Below are 25667 nucleotides of genomic sequence, written 5' to 3'. Positions count from 1 at the left end.
GGGACATTGAAGTAAGGTAAGGAATATGAGTGGGGAACTCCATTCTTCCTAGCCTTGCTCTCTCGGGGGTCAGTCTTGGGCACAGTAAAATCATGGGCTTGGAGTTAATGCTCTCATCTGCTAACTACATCTAAAAGTCCTTTTATATAAGAACGAGTCATTCATCCCACTACTAAAGTAAGGGATTTAAAAATATAAATATTTGAGATAGACTGGCTTACATATATTACAGCCAGCCTATAAATGAGGATCCCAGAAACATCCTTCTTTTGATTAGAGAAACCAGCTACAAAACAGGCATGGGTGGAAAGCTGGCAGGGTTGAGGGCAACTCTCAGGAAGCAAAAGGGAGCAGAAAGGTGAGGCCTGGAACATGGGGGCTGCGATGATGCTTCAGAACCTGAAGGTGCTGTACAGTACAAAGGGCTTTCCTGCTCACATCTCGTTTTCTTCTGGCAGTGACCCTGTGAAGCAGAAGAGGTACCTCACCAGTATACACAGGAAGAAACAGAGGCTTAAAGAGGTTCAGTGGCTTGCCAGTCATCACAGCAGTGGTAGCTGGTAGGGCTAGAAGAAGCTCACACCCGGGCATCTGCCTCTGAATCACATTCATTGGTCATTTTGCGGCTTTGCCATCTTCTTTGACTTGATGATTATTGGACAGACTTCATTTGTAAGAGACTGTATTACCAAGCTTCAACAGCACTGAAAATTACATCACTGTGTTCAACCATTAACTTACTCAAAAAAGAAGGCATAATTTTTAAGTTATTTCCTCAGCTCATTTAGCAATACATAGAAAGTCACATTACATTGACTGCATTAGGGGAAAAATTACCAGGCAAAAACATTTATTTCTATACAAGTTTTTTTTTTTTAATAATCTACAAGGATAGTTTACTAATTTTTCAAAATTGCCTTTTCATGTATAATGTTATATTTTTATGAAGAAAATGATTTGTTTCCTTCTTTTCCTCATTCTGAGAATAAAAAAAAAATGTCTTCCACCTTTGCTCAAAATAATTTTCTCTTCCAATTAAGCTACAAACAGTCCTAATTATGCAGACATTGTTATAATTAGCGGCCACCACCTAAAGCAGAATTTTCAGAAAGTTCAGAATTGAACAGGGCAAGATGTCATTTGATGTATTTTTTCTCCTCTGATTGTTCACACAATTTGACTTCAATGTTGCCATCACTGAATGCTTCTCCTTTTGTCTCCTCCACTGGGTTCTCTCTCTGGGAAAACACTGCTTTCTTCTGCATCATTGTAATTCCTGAATTTCCATGCCTTCGTGCTGGAGATAAGGTTTCTTTTACTATGCAATAACAAACTGCAGACAAAAAATTTTTTTTGAAGTTTTCGTTCATAAATGCATAAACAATGGGATTACAGATGGAATTGGAAAATCCAATTATTTGCACGATAGCAAAAATCATCTTGATTGTGACATCATCATATTCCTTTTCAAAATTGCCTGAAATAAAAAGTAATAGTCTACAATGTATTATGTTTTCACGAGCATAAAATAAAATTTCTGTTTATCATATATCTTTACCAAACACTTACACTTGTACAAGTGGTTAAAGGTGTGAAAAATACTCAAGGCAATTTTGGGAAGAGCCAAATTTGTCTGAAGAAAATGTCTTCAGATGTCTGAAGAAAAATGAGCTCTGTGATGAGTTCCCATTCTTAGAGAATCTTGGCTTACAAGCTTAGCCTGGTGCCCAGCTCATATTAAGGAACTTACCGCATTTCGACTTAATTCCAAATGTCATGTAAACTGGGAAGCAGCAGTTACCATTCAAACGTTCACTTGTGTTATAGAAATACAATCTGTATCTGTGAATCATGTTAAGTCTCAGATTATCACAGGTAATACACCGGGGGTCTGGCTGAAATCCTAGGTGTTATCAAATTCATGTGGTTCAAGTCAGGATTCTAGATCTAAACAGACAATGCTCATAGGCCGTCACACCTCCTCCATGTTTGAATGGTTTAGGGAGAACAGGGGACAGAGCATGAAAAAAGACTCTCAAAAATGTTTCTGTCCCTTCTGCGATTATTAAAGTTTTGTTCAAAATTGTACATAATTAACCTACCATGTAATGATCTGGTAATCTTGAAAATACGAGAGAAATCCATTAAATGTTTGATATTTGATTACCCAAGGGAATAGCAACAAATTTTTCAACGATTCATGGTCTAGTCTAGCAAGATATGAACTAGAACTTCTAACAAATGAGAATGAAAAGCACTCACTGTATTCAGTCATCATGTGCACGATGTGGAAAGGTGCCCAGCATAGAGCAAAGAGAGCCACCACTGTCACCATCATAATGACAGCTCGCTTCTTCTTCCTGGACCCACAAGGACACATCGCATCAGTTAACTTCTCCTTGGCAAATTTGTCAAATTGATATCAAAGCTATTAAATAAAGTTTGAGCCTAAATCTCTCAACCATAACTTTTCAAATATTAATAAAGTTCATGATAGGTTAATTGTGGGCTGTTTATCATCTCTTCCCATTGCTATTGCCCTCATTCCCAAATCTCTCATCTTATAAACATCATTATGAAGGATGCTCATTATAGATCTAACACTCTGCTAGATGCTTGGCATGGGTTATGTCATTAATCTTCTCAGTAAGCCATTTGACAGATGCAGAAACTGAGGCACGGAGAAGGTTGAGTAACTTGCAAAGTCAGATGACTAATAAGGGATTTAAACTGTAAGGGCTAGTTTGGACTTAAATTTAGGCAGCTAAAGTCAAGTGTTTAAGCTCTTATTCATTTTTATGTTGAAGAACACTCTTCTGAGGAAGTGAAGTGGAGAGTGAAATCAGCAATAAATCCCAAAGAGCTGAAGATCCAGCCCTGGACACTGACAGGGAGGATTTCTTCATACAAACTGGACGCTAGAGGTCGCTGCACACTTGAAGAAATGATAGAATTTCATCTAACCATTAAACTTCTAAGATTTTTGTTTTTGTTTTTAATAGCTGTTCCATGTAGATTATAAAATAAATGATATGGAATACAAGTACTATATCAGTAAATTGTGTTTTAAAAATTTTATTAATGAATATAATCAGAAAAGAAAGCCCTTATTATGATAGTATAGATAATAATTATAAGGTAAATAGCATACTCTGGTCACCAAAGAATTTTCATACAGATTTCATGTATTTCAGCATCATCTGAGGATGGATATTTATTATTCTCCCTGTCACACGTGAGGAAAGCGGAAGCCTTAGGTGTAAGGATACTTATCTGCACCACGTAACTGCCGTGTGGTAGAGAGGAGAACACCACAGCTCTTCCTAGCATGTCATCTTGACATATAGATGAAAATTCAACAGTTTTCCAAATTGTCTAAATACCTGCTATTCCTAAAATCTCCAAAGTTGAACGTCAGCCCATTCTCTGAACACGAATTACAAATGGCACTTGGGCTAAAGTTCCCAAGAATTGGGAGAGCTCTAGCAACTTCCCCCTCAAGCACAACTAATTAAAAGTATTTTAAACGGAGGCGACTGCTTCATTAAACAGACCTGGCTATTTTTGACATTTCTTTTCCGTGAATAGTTCGAAACACTGAGCAGTCCCCCACTCTTTTCTTTATCCAAAGTTCATAACCAATTTTAGTGTACAGGATAAGCATCAGCATAAGAGGCAGGAGGAACAGGATGACAAGGATGAACGTCGTATAGATTTTCTGGTGCGCAGGGCTGGCCCACTCTTCCAGACAGCAGACATGCTCCTTTTCATACAAGAAGTCATACTTAATCTTTAACATAAAAGCAAATCAGTTAGAGGAGGCAGAGTCAGCATCAACAGAACAGAAAACAGCCACGTACTGCTATAATGCTGCAGTTTTCAAACCCTCCTGTATTTACTGTGGATCCATATTGCAAATTAGATACGATTTTGATTGTTCATTTGTTGTAAGGTGTCATTTTCTCCACATCATTTCTTACATTCTTAACAGTTCTATACTTCCTTTCTATTTTAAATGGAATTGAGGTCAATAGGCTATTTTTTTAATGTTTCTCAACTTTTTTTTACACTGTAGTCAGAATTTTTTCAATTCGATGAAAGAGCTATACTCTTTGACCAAAGTATGTATGCATACTGTCCAGATGAGGATTATTACTTTTCAGAGGAAGAATACACTACATCAATCAAGGTACATATGAAAAAAAGAAAACATCTTGTAATTGCACACCAGCTAGTTTAATGTTCCATTATTTTGCTTCCTCAATTGTTGAAGAGACAGATTTTGGCAAAGTATCAGCTATCTTTCAGTTCACAGTACTGAAAGATTGCATTTTGTTACTGCTATTTCAGATTGCAATGATCAGGTTGCTTGCAAAGATTTTAGAAAGACAGCTGATAGCTTTAAGATTTGAGATGAATAAGAAATTGGGATTCAAACTATTGTCTATCTACAAATATTCAGACTCAGCTATCAGCCTTTGAGGTAGATATTTTACAGAAATGCAATGTCTCTTTGTTAATACTATTTCTGACAGATGGTTGGGTTCAGAATATTATTAAAAACAATATTAATAACAGTAGCAAATGCTAAGAAGGGACAAACTAAGCAAAGTCATTTATCTGGATAATAAGAATAAAAGTTAGAAAATTTATCAAAACTATTGCCATTTTAGTCACTTCAGAGATTTCCAGATGAAGAATCCCTAGGTCCTAGACATATTTCTGCCTCCATTCCTGCAAATTTTATTGCCAATCTTTAGTCAATTGAATGGGGGAAAAAGCTTTCTGGTATACTTATCAAAGGCAAGAAAATTCAAGTTCTGATCTAGGTGTTATTTACAAATGCAACAAGGGATGAAAACACTTACTGAATAATAATTTCAAGATCCAAACTCCCTGGGAACGGGATATTAAGGTGAAATTCATGCTGACCCCATGTAGGCAGAGCCCACAAATGCCGACGACCATGGTGGCAACATATTGGCACATCTTAAAACACAAAGCTAGACTGATAGTCTCCAGGGGGGTGCATGTTGCCTTGGGAACAAGCAAAGACTTTCTGAGTGCACAGGCACATGGTTTTATGGGAATCAATTTCCGATTGTCTCTTTGCAACCACACAATTCTCTAAAATTCCACTGCCTAGGGGAAGCCTGAGATTGAGTGTTGTGCTGGCCCTGCACTCCCAGCTCACTTCTATCTCTCTTCTCCCCATCTACATAAGTCAGATGTCTCACTCAGTCCTACTCTTACTATGAGGCACTAAAAAAGGAGGTGGTTTGAACTACTGATGTCAGTGAAGCCACCGTAATCAAGACACCATAAATCCATGATAGGGTTTTGTGTTTTCCCTATATCAAACATATTTTTATTCTGGCATTAGAAGAAAGGTATTTTGACAGGTGTTGGGATGTTGTGGATTTACATTTTTCATACAGTGAAGAGGCAGAAGTGATGATGACAATTTTAATTTAGGCACCTCTTTGCTTCCATCCCATGAAAATTGTCAAATACATCACTCCTGAGAGAGAGCCCATTGACAGCAAAGCAAAGAGAACCTCAGTGGGTCGAAATGGTAAAGTTGGTGGTGTTTTATTTCATCCAGGTGAGAAATTCAGGCTTTATGCATGCTCACACACACTCTCTCTAATAGAATTTAGAAGTGAGAAGGTGGCCATGGGATGCATATTAATAGATTTATTTGATAGGAAAAATGAAATCACACTTTTTCCTGACAGAAAGCAAATCTGATTTAGCTGATTTGTCTGATAATGAGGACCGACTCTGCCAATTACATATGCATTTCCTAAAAACTAAATGAGTTACATATTCAAAACATATTTAGAGCATATGATAAAATAATTTTATTTTAAAAAATAGACAAAACTCTTTGTGTTCTGTGGGCCAGAAATGGGCCCCACAAATGACTACTGGGTTGGGTCACTTGTGAAGCCTCCATCAGTATGGGATACCTGCCGGAATAAGGACAGCCTTAGAGAAAAGACCCAGCCACTTACAGTTGTGTGTGGAAGATACATGAGCAGCCTGCTGGAGCAGCAGTCAGAAGCCTCAGTGGTGTTATCTTTGAAAACCCCATGAATAAGGAATCAATCATGGGCAGCAAAGTCACACACATGTGGGCGATGATACCAGTACACCTGTCCCTTCCTCTCTCCATCCTTAACACCAGCTCCCAAGTTGCCAAGGGCAGCCATTTTCTTGGATGGGAAGAGAGAAAGAGAAACACCCAGTAAGGAAGCAGAGAAGAAGGGAATCACCTCCCCTTTGCATATTGTAGGATTCTAGACCTAAAAACAGTTCAAGCTGAGCTGGGAGACATTTTGTGTTGATTGAGAATATGGATTTATGTGATTGTGACACCGGGCTGGAATTTTAATGACAGAATTAACAAGTTGCTGTGAGTGAAAGTGACCATAGGAATGTTGCTATCTGAATGGCTGAAAGAATTACAGGGCCTGCTCAGAGCTTCATCCACAACATTTTGTCAAAGTATTGGAAAGTTCTCAGGTCACGTTTTTATAGGTAGTAAGGGATAGAATAAAATTACTTCCAGCTCTCACCTGTGGAGTCCAGCTTATTCAATATACCAATTACATAAAAAAAAAAGAAGAAGAAAGAAAGAAAGAAAGAAAGAAAGAAAGAAAGAAAGAAAGAAAGAAAGAAAAAAAAAATCAAGTCACGTTTTAAATGTACCCTTTCCTGAGGGCTCATTTGCTATCCTTGCCAATCGACATTTACCATCTAGTAAAGTTTCACTTTTGTCTATATCAATTTAAAAAGGTATAAAAGGATACAGTTAAAAAAAATTATCTAGTGATCAACCCACTACTGCTTTTGAAGACTACTGTCTGGGCTAGATCACCGATGCAGGACGTGTATGTATGCCCAATGGGATAGGCTGGGTCATCAAAAACAGCACAGTGTCCCCTTGCTGTGAATAGCCAGACAATGTTAGACCATCAGTTTAAGGTGTGGGGGAAGGGGAGAGATCAGATAAGATGATCCTGTCACACATTCCAATTCAAATTTCAATTTGTCAATGTATGGGAGGCAGAGAAGAAAGGACTTATGAGGGAGAATCAACAAATAAGCAGATGATTGATTACAATTTTTCGATGTGTTTTAAAAATAAAATAAAAATCTAAAGCAACCGTTGAACTCTTAAAATGTAATGAGACATGGGAGGCCACTAGGAAAATATGTTCGGCTGACAGGAAAATGTAGAAAATGACTCTGATAAGTTTTCTTTTAAGCATTAAAGTCTTAACCAAGGAAGAACTAGATAAAACAGAGGGAAAAATCTTAAAACAAATTATTTTATGTCATTTGAAAATTTTTCAGTGAAATAATTGGGGTCACCAGAATTTGCTATAAAGCTCTTGCAGGAAGAAAAATGATTGTAATTGAGAAGGCTGGGGAACATTCAATAATATGATGATCAAGCCAGCCCCGAACCTACCTCAAGGCGTTGTACATGCCACATGGGTGATCCTACGATGACTGCCAGCAGCCAGACCACACCTGCTAAGACATTAAAATCATCAGAATCTGATTCAGTGAGTGAAGCAGAACACATGCATACTTAAGCATAAAGCATATGCTGTAAGCATGAAGACTCCTTATGTGCAATCATCTCTGCCCTAGAGCAGTGCAGTGGGCTACATGTTCCCACTGCTGCTATTTCTCTGTCCTCAAAACTGTTGCTGGAATAGTCTTCCTGAAACATTTTTAAGTGTTTAATCAAAATCTTTAATAGTGTTGTACTACCTAAAAGATAAAACTTAAACCCTTAACATGATCACTGAGGTTCTCTCACTTGCCTCTCTCCCCTGTTATATTTCTGTCCACGTTCTTCATTTCCCAGGACTTAACTCAAAAGTCACTGTCTCTAGGAAATCTTTGAAGGCCACCATCATTTCCTGATAGAACTAATTCCCTGTTGGTTCCATTTGCCCTCTAGAGTGGCACCTTTGTTGCCCTTAGTTGTTTCTTTTCAACCTCTTCTAAGCTCATTAAGGGCAAACACAATGCAATTTATTTTTGTACTTGTTTGTTTCCCTAAACAAGGGAAGTTTTCCCAAAAGAAAATTCCTGGCCCTCAGAAGCACCTGCTGTTTGGTTGTCAAAAGGATGAATAACTTAAACATGATATTGATCACCCTCTACAATTTCTTCTTAAAATTGAGTACATTTATCTTATGCATCATGAGTATTATTTTCTTATTTATAAAGCAAACATTTGATAAGAAACCAGAATGCTTTTTCCAAATTTCCTGCATTCATGATTTTGTTGACAGAATTGCTTTAATGATGTGTCTTTAGCAAGGAACAAAAGAGAATCAGAACAGACTAGGATGATGCCATAACCAAGAGACCCACCATCAATTCTGAGAGAAATATCCCAGCTCAAATTCTTCTTATTCTATCTGTATTAGGTACTATTAAGAAAACAGTATATTGCCTTGGATTTCAAGGAACTGGGACTCACTTAAGCCATAACTGGCTTATTATAAAGAAATACATGAACTGGCACCGCCTATAGATAGTCATTATTATTCGATGATTCAAGACAGTTCTCAGACTCACAAATCAATCTCTCTCTATCCATATCACCATAAACATCTGCTCTAATCTAGTCCAATCATTATCTCACTATGTAATCTTATGTCCAATCACTTTTCCAATTTTAGTAGAAATTCTGGATTCTAACTGAGTCTAATTGACTTAGCTCCTTGCCAATCCTTCTGGGTCTACTGCCTGTTCAGGGATAGACAGGCTGGGATTAGATGAATATTACTGGTGTAAATGAACATTTGTGGGCAAATAAGTCTAGCAGATCTCTGATAGTGGGGGCCTGGAGGCAAAGCAGTCTCAGCTAAGAGGTACTTGACCAGAGAGAGACATCAGGCAACACTGTGAAAGCCCCATGGGATGCTGAGCCTTCTTGATTTAAAATCCTTTCTGTCTCCCATGAATTTTTTGAGTAGAAACTGCCTTGACTGCCTGTTACCGACTTTGCCCTCAGATGCTGAGACTCTCTACTTCTCTTTCCTTTTTTAATGACTTCCTCCTCCATGTATTCCTTTCCTCATCCTCTTTCTACACCCACACAGGCTTTTCAGATGTTTTGAAGGTGGGAAGATGTCAATTATTAAAAGCCAAGAGGTCTTTGAATTCTTTGTAGGGAGGATGTGACATAAATTTGAAAATAACTAACTAAAACTAATGAATATTTTCCCCGTTGGTTTATCTATTCATTTCATACTATGTAAAATGAGTTTGGCATGGCAAAGCCCTTAGGAGTTCTTTCTGTAATTCTATTCTCCCGTGCTGGCTAAACTCCTAAAGCAGAAATAAATGTTTACCTATTCCTCTCAAGTGAGATACTAGTAAAAATTGCTCTTTTTGGTTATTGCATTAGTTTTTTCCTCAACCTTTCATTATTTAGCTGTAATACATATGCTACGGCTCTACTTTAAATGGCTCGATTGTAATTATCGAATAGAGAAATGCTTCCATCTTACTGTGCTAGGCTTTAGGACACCACTTACAGTTTGCCACTTATCAAGAGGTACATGCTCCTCATGTCTTGCTGACTCAGAAATGGTTACATCAAGCTGAGGATGCAGGAATGTCTGAAGCAAAATTATGAAGTGGATGGAATCTGTCTTCATCAGGCGCCTCCAGCACTCAGCAAGCACCTAGCGTCCCCATGAGCCTCGCGGCTATTGTGTCCTCAGCACTGGGGCCTCCTCTGAGCAGCACCCTCTTCTCTACCCATCTAAAAACACCTTTCCTTCCCCCTGTCAAAATCTACTGGCCCTAAGAAGGGCATTTTAGGTTACACGCCTCTTACCTCAGGATGACAGTTTACTAATCTAATAAATGTTAATGTGGTAATGCCATTGAAGGTTATCTTAAATCAACTAAAAGTAGTGCTTAAAAGTTTAAGACTTAAACTGAAGAAGTAAATCTGAGATAAGGAGATTTGAAGTGTGAAGTTAGGACTGAAAGGAGAAAAGGAGTGGAGGTCAAGGTAAAATGGGGAGAGGACTAAAACCCCAAAATTACACCCTGATGCCTACAAGGCTAGACAAGAAGCTACTCGTCTGCTTCATCAATATAGTTCACATTGAAGAAATTATTTTGTTCTGTACTGAAGAAGAGCATGAGTACTGCCACTGGCACACTCTCACCTAGCATGGTGAAAGCCCTTCTGTTGGTGTATTGCCACTTCATTTTAAAAGGATGCACAAGTCCCTGGTGCCTTTCCACAGCAATGCAGGTCATAGTAAGAATTTCTGTCACGATAGCAGTTGACTGGACAAATGGCAGCATCTTGCAAATGAAGGCACCTGCAGCAAGGAAACAGGACCAGTTAAACATCAAGATAAAAGTTTTATCTGTGTTTTTGTAATTGTTACAGTTGATTAATTCTGAGCCTCTGTTCAAAAGTTTTATGATTATAGTGACATTATAGACTCGAAATAATTGAAAAAGATTGAACTGGCTGATATTATCTTTAAGTTCCTTAATTATAGGTAATTATATATAAGAGGACAATGAGAGGACCAGTTAGTATCTGGTTATTGATAACAGGCAGAAAAAAAATCAATGTGAGCTTTGCTTGAGAAACAACAAAGTCAGCGTGAAGTGGTCTCCTGGTGTCTCAACTACAGGTAGTCATCTTTATGTCTTTCTTTTTGGTTCTTTGTCAAATCACGGAAAAGGAAGAATTCTCACCAAAGACTCAGATTTCTTCTTTTATTTTTTATTCTCCTTTGCCTTTCTGTCCAAGACCTTATGTGTGGATTACATCATTACACTCATAACTGATTTCACTTTCTCTAATGCAAAGATCTCAAATTGGTGGCCCCTGGGCAAGATTTGGTGTGCAAATAGACTTTGCATGATTTACATAATATTTTTTACAATACTTGAATGCATTGCCAGTATTTTGAAATGTTTAACTATCTGCCTTGCCCCTTCACCATTCATTTGTAACCCTGGTCTAACATTTCTGCTCTTGACTCCATCTTGCTCATTGCTACCAAATTAGTTACTCTGAATTATCAGAGAATCAGAAACTCAGGGAATATGAAGAGTTGGAAGAGACCTCAGAAGTCATGGAGTCCAAGCTCTCACCAAAAACAAAAATCATCTTTTCAGCTTCTCTCATAGATTCTCTGCCAAGCTCTGCTTAAATATCTGCAGAAGAGGCTTCCTTCCGGCATACTCCCATCTCAGGCTGATGTGTGGCTTTCCTTTTCTGCTTGGAATGCTTTTCCCCCAGAGAACTCCTCCTCTCTCTTACTCTACCTTTTTTTCCTTAACTTTTTCACCTTCCTAAAGACTACATAATTTACTGATTGGTTTCATTTTCATTAAAAGTTTCCCTATGTCTACCAGAATGTAAACAATCCAAGAGCAAGAATTATCTGTTTTCTTCCCTGATATATTTCAAGCATTTAGAATGGCACAAGGAGGCTCTCAACCAGAATTCACTGAATTGAAGATAATGAGTAACCAGAGGGCTTTTAACCTCTCAAAATGCCTCCATTCAGCTTGGGAGAAAGGCTCTCACTGGAGAAAGTGCTTTTCAGTAGTTCCACCCACTTCTTCCAGTTTCACTTTCTGCTTTCTGAGAGTTTCAGAACTAACCAACTATCTTTTCCAAACATCAGCTCTTCGTATCTTTGAAAGAGCCGTGCCACTCCTAAGTCTTTTCTTTTATAGTTTTTCTAGTTGTTCTTCATTTGACATGTTTTCAAACCTTTCAATTCCTTGGATGCCTTCCATGGACTTTCTTTGGTTTAGTAACTACATGGTCCTGAAGGAAACCCACCATCCCAAGATATGGTCTAGCTAAAGCAGAAACTGAAGGATTATATTGCTTCCTTTCCAATACCTCTCACATTGTTCTGTGACTGTGACTAGAATTTACAACTACTTTCAGTGCTAGGATTTTCAAATGGTTGGCTTCTGTTGCACTTGAAATCAACTTGAAACCAACTGGGTCCATTTAACAGAAAATTATTTTTAATAGAATATTTTTGTCCATCCAATATTGCTGTAACTAAGGCAAAAGACGTATTTAGATATCACTCTAGATACTTCCTTTCCAATCCTTTTGGGAAGCTCCAAATTTCAATCCAAGAGCCAATCACACTCATTTATCCTCTGTTCCAGTTTCCCAAATCCAAACCCTGTTCAAAGTTAAGGCCTTTCCTTGTCTATTAGAGTTGTTTAAATGCTAAGTGCACAAATTTGCTTTCCATACTATTTCACTGTTTGAATACTGATCATACTATGAATGAATTAAATTACCTTTAATCCTATCTTGGATGTGATACTTGAATAAAGGTAAATGTAAATAAATTATTCATCTGAATATGTCTCCTTCTTTGTTTTTTAAAAAATCTGATAAGAATTTCTTCTACTCTTTCAACCAAGTTGTTTATTAAAAAATAGTTGGATAGGCTGAGGTTAAGAAACACCAGAAGAAACTTTCCATGAGATAAACATAGATTCATTATCAACACAGTTTATGTGTAACTATTCAAAAGTAAGAATTATTATGGTAATGTTTACTGTAGTCTTATCTCATGGTAGTATTATCCATCCTAAATATATTCATTGTGTCTATAATAATAGCATGGGATATTGGTCAACTGATTCCCTGTTTTTAGGATACGCTCTGATCCTGATTCTTCTGATCTTTTACTTAGCCACTCTGAGTCTCAATTTCATCATTTGTAAAAAGGGATTAATAACACCCATCTGTCACAGGACTTGTGGGTGTACTGATGTGATTATAAAATCATATAAATGCCCATCACAGGATGTGTTCTTTAATAAATGGAAGCCGTTTTATCATCAAAAAGAATTGAGGTAATTTGGTACATTTAGAGCCAGTAGATTCTTTGTGGATACATTCTAAACTACCATCAAAGGGCATCTAGTTTTATAACATTCCCAAATCAAGATATGCAGCTCAAAACACTCAAATGATTTGCTCATGTCTAAACAGCTGTCTATTGACAGATGAGGGCCTGTGCTCAGGTCGACTGACTCCAATTCTTTCTACTATGTCATCCTCACTTAACACATCCATGTTATGTGGCAGTTTTCTTGTCTCATAAATCATCTGTTTAATAATCCACTTGAGAATCTCGCACCGGGTTGTCGTAGTTCTATAATCTGTCATCTTACCCTTTTAATGCATCCAGACAGCATTTGCCCAACTCATTGCTTCTGACATTTCTTCAAACAATGTTTTAAGAAATTACTGGCTGTGTGTTCTTGATCACATTGCCAAGTTTCTTCAGTGTTATGGTATGGTATTTATCCAGGCTGAAGATTTGAGTTCTTTTAAAAATAGGTAGATGTTCAGGTGTCCTGTGTGGCTCAGTCAGTTGAGCATCTCACTTGGGCACAGGTCATGATCTCACGGTCTGTGAATTCGAGCCCCGCGTCAGGCTGTGTGCTGACAGCTCAGAGCCTGGATCCTGCTTAAGATTCTGTCTCTCTCTCTCTCTCTCTGCCCCTCTCCCACTCATGCTTTGTCTCTGTCTCTTTCAAAAATAAACATTAAAAATTTTTTTTTTAAATAGATAGATGCTCTTTTGCTATCCATTCACTTATCTTGGACCTTTATTTTTCATTCTAAACATCGTTGGTATGCTCTTTTTTAATTTGGAGATCATTTTTCAAGGTCTAGAAGACTAAAGCAAAAAAGGCACTGAAGATTTTTTTTTTTTTTTTTTCTGTCGTCCATTAAATTTCCTACCCTTGTTCTGGTATTCTCTCTGATGACTCTTCAGTCAGCTTGTTCTACACTTTAGATTTCCTAGTGTAAAATTTATAGGTCTGAGCTACTTTGGAAGAATGTGTCCTTTGCAACATGTCTTCCTAACAGTGGCAATTTGAAACTGAAATAATCCTAGAATTCCCTATATAGGGCACTGCTTTCTTGGAATGTCCTTCCTTTTTTCTTTATGGGATTACCTGATTTTAATATCAGATTGTGTTTGTTTAAACCTGCCTGGAATTCCTATTTCTCATATTTTTATTATCCACCATCCGCCTGCATTTCCTAACAGCAACACAATATCCTCTAGTGTATAAACTCTACCGTATGTGGGCAGGTGAGGTAAGAAGTCCTGCTATAGAAGACAAAGAATTCTCACAATCTATCAGCTTCCAGTGTTCCAAATTTACTTCAATTCTTTTAATATGTTGAAAGAACACATTGAAGGTGGAAGGGGGGTCGAGGTGGTGCAATCTTGTGCTCACCAGATCTTGAGTGTTAACAGACCACAGCTTAGTTACCGCTTTTGACCTCTGAGTACCCTCAGTTCCTCTGTTACAGACCCATTCCTCAAGCTTCACACTGATCCTTGAGCCTCCCACATCCTTCCAGTACCTTCCCTTCTCTTAAGCCACTTAGCTATCAACAGTTGCTTGTAACTGAGTAAACTTATTTGATATACTCCATTTTTATTATCATTTCTTTAGAAGATGGATTTCCCAAAATGTAGACTACTCTGATCAATGTTCTTTCTGTGTGTATTGCTAACTCTAAAATAACACAGTCGGATCCTACTATTACGGTTTTTCCATTGCTGCTTCTATTTCTACTAGTGTGACTCCTGCATAAGAAACTACAAGTCTCCTTTGACTACTAGATTAAGAAGAAATGTTTTTGTTTACTATTTATTGCCTTCTATTTCCAACCTTGACTTATTTATACAACTTTATTTTCCAGAACAAGAACTCTTGTGTTCTGACAGAATGGTACCCACTCTATCTATTCAATCCTGCCCTCACTTCCCACCATGCATAATATTGGTCTTAGTGGTTCAAATGGAAACAAGACCTCATTATTTCTCAAACTGGTGCTTGGAAATTGAAAACATTTGGCCAGTATTTATTTTCATCCTAGTGTAATGGTGAGTTTAACAATGACCAAAGTGGAAAGGCAGAGTAAAAAGAACAGGGTATTTATATGTAGAAAAGATTAAAACATTCTTTTATTAGTTTAGAAACTGGTACAATGAAGTATAATTGCATGAAAGTATCTAATGATAGCCATTCTCTGAAGAATCTGTTCCAAGGTTAGTAAAACAAAAGCAAAACAAAACAAATAAAAAATGTGAATAGACATATACAGATTATATTACAAAAAAAAAAAAAGGCTACTTTATATAACCACTATTTGAAACAATGGTTTAATGCATTATAAAACAATCTGGAAAAATCTGGCATTATAATTACCTTAATTTTCTGTACCAAAACAAGCCATATTGAAACAATTGATACATTCTGCCCCAATATAGCTTGTGAGTTTCTGGCTTTGTCCAATATGTTTCTTAAGCAACTGTTAATGAGCAAATTTACCAAATCCTGAAACATATCAGATAGTAGGAAAGTGAGGAACAAATGAAATATAGTCAAAATCAGAATTGTTATGCAAGCTGTGGCTGATAACCACAAAAGACTAGAACCATGGAAGGTCCTCCCAGAGATGAGCCAGGCTCATTCAGTATCCCACAGAGCTCTGTATTTCTGCAGGGGTTCTCAAGCAGCTGCCAATAAGGAAGAGAGGCAGGTCCAAAGCAGGAAGGGAGAAGAGGTTCTAAGCTCTGACCCTACCTTATCTGGAGCAGCTCCAACTGCATCTAGTTTAATTTGATGAGGTTCCAGCACACAAGTCATCTGCAATTTTAAAGAAGTTATAAAACCCTTAAGTGGCCTTATACAGTACCCTAGAATATTCTGCCTACTTAAAGCATACAAACTGAAGAGGAGAATAGTTGCTAAATATCTGAAAAGAGATGTGTTGCCTATCCCTCCTAGGATCTTGGCCCTTCTGATATTTATTCCTATTTAGCATGAGACTATGACAAAGCACTCTAGTTATTATTTTAAGACCTATGAAGTGTCCACTAACACTGCATTTGTGTAGCAGGATAGAACTTAGCCCAAGAGAAAGAAAGCTTGGTTTGGGGCAAAGGAGAAACCTAGGAGGAAGCAGAAGGAGCCTTAGCTCTTGCAGAGTGGAGGGAAAGACAGAAGAGCCCTACAGCTACTGGGTGCCAAGAGAAAAATTGGTAGAGAGGTTGCCATAGGAAACAGATAGAAGTTGAGCCATTTTTCTCCAGAATTGTTGCTCGACTTAGGGAAGGAGACAGAAACTGCCCAGCTGGCTCTGAGAGGAGGCACATTTCAGTCCACTTGAGCTGCTATGACAACATACCACAGACTAGTTGGCTTATAAACAAGAGAAATTTATTTCTCACAGTCTGGAGGCTGGAGATATGAGATTAGGGTGCCAGTATGGGTGGGTGAGGACCTCTTCCAGGTCATAGACTTCTTGTATCCTTACTTGGTGAAATGGGTTAGGGAGCTCTGTGGGAGCTCTTTCATAAGAACACCAATTGCATTCATGAGGGCTCTACCCTCTCCACCTAAGCACCTCTCAAAGGCTCCACATTTTTTTTTTTATTTTTATTTTTTTTAAATTTTTTTTAACGTTTATTTATTTTTGAGACAGAGAGAGACAGAGCATGAATGGGGGAGGGTCAGAGAAAGGGAGACAGAATCCGAAACAGGCTCCAGGCTCTGAGCTGTCAGCACAGAGCCCAACGCGGGGCTCAAACTCACGGACTGCAAGATCATGACCTGAGCCGAAGTCGGCCGCCCAACCAACTGAGTCACCCAGGCGCCCCTCAAAGGCTCCACATTTTAAAACCATCACAATGGACAATAGGATTTCAACATATAAACTTGGGGTGGGCACAAACACACAGACCATAGCAAGGCACTTCCCCTAAGTGGAACTGAAGAGAAACCAGATGAAATGAAACACTGCTGGACCCTGTCTAGATTACAAGAGAGTGAGAGTTGTATCCAGCAAGGAGAGGTGTTGTGATGATTACATTTATGTCAACTTATATACACTGATTCATAAGTTTTGGCCAATTGTTCCAACTGTTGGAATTCATCAATAGTTTATTCCTTTGTATTGCTTAGCAATATTCCCCAGTTTGTTTCATCATTCATCCATTGAAAAATATCTGGGTTATTTCAGTTTTTTACTACTACAAATACAGCAGTTATGAATATTTGTGTACAGGCTTTGGTGTGAACATAAGTCTTCATTTTTCTGGGATAAATGCCCAAGAATGTCATTACCTGGTTGTGTGGTAATTGCATGTTTATATTTATAAGAAACTGTCAAACTATTTTCCAGAGTGGCTGTATAATTTTACATTTCTGTTGGCAATGTATGAATGACTCAGTTTCTTCATATTCTTGTTAATATTTAGTGTCATTTCTCTAAATTTTAATCATTCTGATAGCTGTAGAGTGATATCTTGTGGGTTTTTTTTTTTTATTTCTCCAATTTCTAATAATGCCGAACATCTTCTCATATGTTTCTTTGCCATCTGTATATTCCCTGAGATAAAATGTCTCCTCATATCTTTTACTATCCATTTTCTATTAGAATTATCTTTTTATTGCTGAGTTTTAAGAGTGTTTATATGATCTAGATGCTAGTCCTTTGTCAGACATATGATACATGCTTTATAAGAATTTTCTCCCAGTCTGTAACTTATCTCCTCATCTCTTCACATAGGCTTTCACAGAGTAAGCGTTTAATTTTGATGAGGCGAGTTTCCCAAATTTTCCTATTATGCATTGTGCTTTTGGTGTCTGTTAAGAAGTCCTGGAGATTTTCTCATGAGTTTTTTTCTATAAGTTTTAAAGGTTTGCATTTACCTTTAAGTCTGTGATCCATTTTGAGTACATTTTTGTATAAAGTGGGGTTTTTAAGCTAAGGAGTTTTTGTTTGCTTTATTTCTTTTGGACTATGAAAATCAATTGCCCCAGCAATAATCGTTGAACAGGCAGTTCTTCCTCCTTTGAAATGTACCTTTGTCAAAAAAAGTTGAGATATTTGTGTACATATATTTTTGAATTCTCTGTTCTATTCTATTCATCTAGATCTATCTCTCTGCCAATACTGTGTCTTGATTACTTCACCTACATAGGAAGCTTTAATATTCTGTAAAGGGAATCCTCCCACTGCATTCTTTTTTTTTTTTTTTTTTTTTTTTTGTCAAGATTACCTTAGCTCTTCTAGGTCCTGTGTCTATTGATATATATTTTAGAATAAGTTTTCCAAAGCATATTGTTTTCAAAACTCCTTGAAGGGATTTTGATAGAAATTACATTAGACCTATTGATCAATTTGGGGAGAATTGGCATCTTTGATATGTTAAAGTTTTCCAATCCATGAACACAGTATATCTCTCCATATACTTATGTATTCTCTGACTTCATCAGCATTTTGTAATTTTCAGCACATAGGACCTGTATGTTTTTGGCTCACAGCATATCTAAGTACGTATTTCATTTTCTTTAGAGTAATTATAAAGAGCATGATATTTTTCATTTCAGCTTCTGAATGTTACTTGTTAATATGTAGAAATACTGTTGTATTTTGTGCAGTGATCTGGTATACTGTGACCTTGCTGAACTCAATTATAGGAGATTTTTGTAGATTCCTAGAGATTTTCTATGTAGAAAATAATGTCATTTGCAGATAAAGGTAGTATTATTTCTTCCTTTCCAAACTGCATGTCTTTTATTTTCTTTCTTTGTCTCCCTGCAGTGGCTGGAATTTTGAGTGCTATGTTACATAAGAATGATGAGAGCAAACATCCTTGCCCTGTTCCTGATTTTAGAACAAAAGTATTCCGTCTTTTACCATTAAGTATGTTATTAGCTGTAGGCTTTTTACATTGTCTTTATTAAGTTGAGGAAGTTTATTACTAACTTGCTGAGAATTTTATCATGAATAGTGCTAGATTTTGTCAAATTTTTTTTTCTGTGCCAATTGCTATGATTATATGGTTTTTCTTCTTTAGCTAATTATATTGATTAGCTATGGTGGATTACATGGATTACTTTAATCAACTTTAATATTGAGTCAGTCTTACATACCTAGATAAATTGCACTTGATCATTCTTTTTATATGTTGTTGGATTCTGTCTGTAATGTATTAAGGATTTTTGTATCTAAATTTCTAAAAGATAGTAGACTGCAGTTTTCTTTTTATTGTACTGTCTTTGTTTGGTTTATTAGAGTAATAAGGACCTCATGAAATAAATTAGTAATTCTTCCTTCTGTTTAAATTTTCTGGAAGAATTTGTGTAAAATTAGTGTTAATTTAAATGTTTCATAGAATTCTCCAGTGTAAATATCTGGGCCTGGATATTTCTTTTGGAGAGATTTTTCAGTTGCAAAGTAAATTTCTTCTTCTCTTTCTTTTAAAAAATGTCTTTTAAATCACAGAATTATGAGCAAATTGCTTAAAGTCAGAAGGGCTATAATGAAAACGAATAGGTCTCTGCCCACCCTTGCTCATCTGCTGTTCTAGTTCCCAACACCTACTTGTTTTTAATTCTTCTACCAAGTACCTTTACATCTGTAAACTAATTGCTTTATATAGCCTTTTCTTCATTTACTGATTTTACTGATATCTATTGACTTTCTTCGAGGATAGATGGGCTTTTGGTTCATTTTTACCACCTCTCACTCCTGCTTCTCTCCACAGCTTTTAATTTTCTTAGAATTATAACACTCTCTTCAATAACTTCTTTGGAAAGGTTTTGGGAGATTATTTCCTAAATTCTTGAGTGGAGTCTTCTCTATCTTAGGCCCATAAAGTAATATACTTAAACCCCTATTCATTGGCCTATCAACTTCCAACAGCTTATCTTGTCCCCCACTTTGTAAGATAATGATACCCCACCTCCTTCCTCCTTTGCTTCCTTTCTTCTTCCTTCAAACTTCTATCAGCTCACGTTTGCATTTACTTTATCAACACGGATAGCTTTCCATTCTGTTTCATAGCCATATTAAATCTTCTTCACTTGACCTATATTATAATTATAAAAGATTAAAACTATAAATAGCATTTTCATTATTTTATAATGGCAAAGCCAACATGTATGTTCTAAATACATTTCTCTTCCTCTGATTTTATAATCATGATCCTTGTTAACTTATTTAATGCTCTAAAGTATGCCATATTTTAAATTTTTTTTTCAACGTTTTTTATTTATTTTTGGGACAGAGAGAGACAGAGCATGAACGGGGGAGGGGCAGAGAGAGAGGGAGACACAGAATCAGAAACAGGCTCCAGGCTCCGAGCCGTCAGCCCAGAGCCCGACGCGGGGCTCGAACTCACGGACCGCGAGATCGTGACCTGGCTGAAGTCGGACGCTTAACCGACTGCGCCACCCAGGCGCCCCTAAAGTATGCCATATTTTAATGTGCTTCATATTTGGGCCATAATTTTCTTCTAGAGTATTTTTGCTTATTATTTTTTCCAGGTATTTTTTTATTGTATTTTTTCTAGTTGGAAGAAGAAACACGTACCTTCTTCAACATAGTCTAGTGGTTTAGAGTATGAGGTCTGGAATTACTGCCTGGATTTGGATCCTGGATCTACTACTACTTAACTGTGTGACCTAAAGCAAATTATCTTACTTCTCTGTGTCTTGGGTTTTCTTATTTTTAAATGTAGATGATGATAATAGTACTTGTCTCACATAGCTATAAGAGGATTCAGTGAATGGGATGTCTGGGTGGCTCAGTCGGTTAATCGTCTGACTTCAGCTCAGGTTATAATCTCACACTCCATGAGTTCGAGCCCGGGTCATAATCTCACCCTAGTGAGTTCGAGCCCCCGGTAGGGCTGTGTGCTGTCAGGTCAGAGCCGGGAGGTTGCTTTGGATTCTGTGTCTCCTTCTCTCTGCCCCTCCCCCACCCATGCTCTGTCTCTATCAAAAAATGAATAAATGTTAAAAAAATTAAAAAAAAAGAAGAGGATTCAATGAAATAATAATAATAATAATAATAATAATAATAATAATAATAATGTGTTTAGGACATGCCTGGCACTGTGTGAAAGTGCATTCATAAATGTTAGCTATATTTTTGCTGTCATCATCACCATTATCACCATTCTTATCACTTTTATACTGTATCTCAACTTTTCACATAACATTTGCTGCTTAGAATAAATTACACACATGTTGAGAAAACTAGGCAGCAATATGTAAAAGAATGAAACTGAACCACTTTCTTAAACCATACACAAAAAATAAATTCAAAATGGATGAAAGACCTAAATATGAGACAGGAAATCATCAAAATCCTAGAGGAGAACACAGGCAGTAGACAGAGGCCATAGCAAATTTTTACTAGATATGTCTCCTGATGCAAGGGAAGCAAAAGCAAAAATAAACTATTGGGACTTCATCAATATTTGTTATTTTAAGATTCTTCTAGAAGACTACTGACTTCTAATTTTGATGGCTGCAGTTTTTATTTGTTTTTTTTTTTAATATACTGCTGTATAACTGTTATCATAATATTCATTTTCAATGGATTCCTTCCCCACTTTTTCTTTAATTTCACAACTTCTTGGTTCTTGTGTTTCATGTGAATATTTTATAAGTAATTTCTCCAAAAATAATGATTTTAAAGTAAGCTCTTTAAGTTCTTGTGTATCTGAAAATGGCTATAATTTGACTTTAAATTCAGTATCATCTTTCTTTGGAATATTGAAGACCTTTCTTTATTGATTTTTAGCATCTTTATTGTCCATGTGATTTTTCCTCACTTACAAGTATCCTGGTTTACTATTTGGAAGATTTTATTGATCTCTTGGCAATTGAAATTCTGAAATATTGCAGGGATATGTTGGAGCATGTACCATTTTTTACTCTTTTTCTTTGGCCTTGTATGCACCTTTTGAAATTAGAGATTTCTAACTCATTTATCTCTGTGCTTTTCTTTGTGCATTTTTTTTTTTTTTTTTTTTTTTTTTTTTGTGGAACTCCTATTAATCAGGTGTTGGAATTCCTGGATTGATCTTACTATGTTTACCACTTTTGTTTCTATATATATATATATATATATATATATATATACACACACATATATATATGTATGTATATACATATATGTATGTATATATATACATATGTATATATTTGCTTTATAGATTCTCTTTGTCTTTTGCTCCACATTATGGAGATTTTCTTGTCTTTGTCTTCCATTTCTTATAATATTTATATAAATTCATCAATCACATTTTCACTTTTTTTTTAAATTTTTTTTAACGTTTATTTATTTTTGAGACAGAGACAGAGCATGAACAGGGGAGGGGCAGAGAGAGAGGGAGACACAGAATCTGAAACAGGCTCCAGGCTCTGAGCTGTCAGCACAGAGCCTGACGCGGGGCTCGAACTCACGGACCGTGAGATCATGACCTGAGCCGAAGTTGGACGCTCAACTGACGAAGCCACCCAGGCGCCCCCTTTTTTTTTTTTTTTTTTTTAATTTTTTTACATTTTCACTTTTAAGAGCTTTTTCTTATTCTTGATTTTTTTTTTTTTTCAGAGAAGCTTACTCATGATTTATGGAGTCAGGGTCTCCTTAAATCCAGAGGTCTCTCACTCAACATCAGTAAGTCATTCATGAAAATGAGACATTGTGTGAAATATGGACTGGTAGTCCATTTTCCATTTTTTAAAAAGCCCAATTAAACTCCCAACAGATTTCCTTAAGTGTAACTTGTAACTAAAACACAGTAAAACCATCATGTACTATATAAGATGTCTAAAATAATGCTCTTGGTTGAAAAACAGAGTGGTTGTTATCAAATGGTTTGTACCTATGCTGCTCTGCATGCAGCATTTTCATGCGCATCATTAATATCTCTTTTCAAACAAGGCATAGCAAATAGCACACATAAATTAAAAAATATATTAGAAAAATGAAGGTAAAATTTGCAACAAAACAGGGCAAATACCTGGGGTGTCCTGTTACTTATGAAGAAGGGAACAGATTGGAAATTTGAAAGAGGAGGAGGGTTGAAGTATAATCACTGTCACTGGTTGTGGTAAGTAAAGTCATGGGTAAGCTGGGTTGCAAAGGTGCAATTTCAGGCAAACTATCAAACTCAGAAGCTGACAGATTCTTTATCCTTCTTGTGTTGGTAGGGGCTACTAAATGGATCTTCAGGGTGGCAGATGACACTTCAGGATGAAAAACGACAGAACGGTGCTTTATTTACTCTCTTCTAGCTCACGTTTATAGAATTCTTTGCATGGCACTATAAGAAATATTAAGCAATAATATCTCCACCAACTTCAAGGGTAATGATTAGCGTTGTATCTGTATAGCCCACAAGTTATTTTCAGCAAGCAATGTCTAGTGGTTAAATTGAATGTTTTCGAGCTTATCACTGTGATTAATTTTTCCAACAGATATTCCAAACAAGTTCAGTACTTGTTAATTTATCAGCATGACATTTAAAAAATTCTTCAGCATCTTCCTCATTGATCTCTTCTCAAAGCCAGTCTTCTTTGCAAGTGTTAACAAAGAGCTGCAAAGAATGGCTCAGTTGCAAAGAATGAATAAAATGACATGATGTTTCTCTTGGTGTCAGCAACATTTGGCACACGCATCTCTTTGTGGACACTCGGCATGCTTTTCAAAACATCTATTTGTAATGTTGTTCTACCAACTATATTTGGAACATAGCTAAAGAATGTTTCTATGTATCGTTTTGCTTAAAATGTTTTATTAATTTGAGGGACATAAATTTTTTCTTATGTAAACATCAGCTTGCAAATTGTGGTGCCGAATGATACATTTACTGTAGAAGTTTGAGACTTAAAAACAAATAGTAATTCCACTGGGAAAATATCAAGTGAGAAGACATTTTTCAGGGTTATGTCTGTAAATATAAAAATACTACTTAGAGTTTATTTCTAAATTCATCTATAAATAATCCATTCCTTCCAGTTTCATTTATCTGTCTTGTTCCCTTTTATTTTGCACATCTTCTTCAAACTGTCTGACAATCCTTAGTTGCCTTTACATATTTAAGAATGTGGCATCGCTTCTCGGCCTTTTGGCTAAGATCAAGTGAAGAATGTGGCAGTGTACAGACAACTGGTGTTCTGTGCATTCATGGGTTGGAGTGGCTCCAAGAAAGACTCTGATTTAGGATGAGTAGGCCTACACCAGGGGCCTCATGGATTATAAGACCTTAAGGTTTTTCTTGTGGAGCCAAAGCTCATACTAATATTGTAATTCTGCTCAGAGCACTTCCTTCAATTACCTTATAAGAAGAATCTTCTGGGTGTATATTTGTGCCAGAAAACAAGTCCACTACAGTAAAATTATGCATGTTCTGGTATTTTTCTTCTAATTTTTGTTATTCTAATAGCTATAAATACCATTTTAGCAAAATAACTGAATTGGCTTTTTCCTCTCCACTAATGGCAATAATTAGACTTTCAAATAATAGAATTAAATGAGCCCAGGTTAAACATTAGGGAAATAAAGCAAAAAGAATTAATGTGATTTCTTTATGCTAAAATGTTAAAATAACTCACTGTCAAGTAATAAAGGAGGATTTTTTTGTGTTCATAAATGATAAAAGATATGGAGAAGGTCAGGTTAGGCATCAGAAAAGAATTCTTGAAAATGAAGGTTATCAGCCAACAAAACACATTATGAAGTGTCCTTCCCAAGAATTGCTAAATGAAATTTTCAAAATATTCATGTAACTCATGTACTTGTTTTCTCACCAAACATACAATAACCTCAAATTAGTATAAACTAATGTCAAAACAGGGAAATTGAGAAATAAATTATATGTTAATATGTTGTAAATTACTAAATTATTAAATCATTTTTTCAAAGCATATTTTAAAATGAAACAGAAAACTGAAACAAGCAGTAAACAAACAATATACACATATGCACACACATATACCCAAACACTAAAATGTTTCTATTTTTCTAAAAATATACATAGGAAATAACTAAAATGTAACACACTAAAATGATCACTGTAATCATTTCTGGATGTTGGAATAAATAATTTTTATTTCTACTTATTTGTTTTACATATTGATTAATTAGGATATTTCAGACTGCAAATAAAAGAAAATTCTTCTGTGTCTTCCTCTCTCTTCCCCTTCCCTGCTCACACACTCTCTCTCTCTCTCAAAAATAAATAAACATTTTTTTAAAAAGAAAATTCAATTCAACTGAACGAAAACATAAGGAAAATGTATCATTTCATATAAAAGGCATTCCATAGGTAGGGAAATAACAGTGTGGTAAATTCCACAGCTGAATGATTTCACCACAGATTGGGTTTTCTTCATTGGGTTACTTTGTCTTCCTCAGCATATTTTTGCTTTTGTTCTTAGGATTGTCCCTTTGTCCAAATAAATGACTGCAGTATCTCAGACCATTTCAAAAAGCAAAAGGGTAAAGAAAAGTATATATATTTTTATAAGCCCTTTATAAAAATGAGGAAAACCTCAGACCCCATGGCCAAAATGGGCCACATGCCCATTTTTAAACTCATTATTGACAAGGAGAATGAAATTTAAAATATTGGTCTAAATTAATCCAACTCCTAGAGCTGGGAAGGGGTCCTAACCTTCCTTAAAGAACATGCCCACCACCACCACCCCCCAAAAAAAAGAAAGGAAATGCCCACCCAATACCTGAATATATCAAGTTTTGGTTACCAAGG

At 36.4% G+C, this 25667-nt stretch overlaps 1 protein-coding gene across 1 annotated transcript in view; it reads right to left on the bottom strand.

The window, feature by feature from the left end:
* Positions 1-1006: 1006 nt before the first annotated feature.
* The window catches only part of QRFPR (pyroglutamylated RFamide peptide receptor), a 45275-nt gene continuing 20614 nt past the window's right edge, over positions 1007-25667 (bottom strand). The window contains exons 2-6 of the mRNA XM_042933930.1: positions 10218-10376; positions 7481-7542; positions 3555-3790; positions 2263-2360; positions 1007-1477 (exon numbers count right to left, since the gene is read on the bottom strand). Of these exons, the coding sequence (XP_042789864.1) occupies positions 1137-1477; positions 2263-2360; positions 3555-3790; positions 7481-7542; positions 10218-10376 (896 nt within the window). The 3' untranslated portion in view covers positions 1007-1136. The remainder of the gene's footprint in view (positions 1478-2262; positions 2361-3554; positions 3791-7480; positions 7543-10217; positions 10377-25667) is intronic.

Source organism: Panthera leo, chromosome B1 (assembly GCF_018350215.1).
Source record: "Panthera leo isolate Ple1 chromosome B1, P.leo_Ple1_pat1.1, whole genome shotgun sequence".
NCBI lineage: Eukaryota > Metazoa > Chordata > Mammalia > Carnivora > Felidae > Panthera > Panthera leo.
This window is presented reverse-complemented; position numbering and strand designations above follow the sequence as displayed.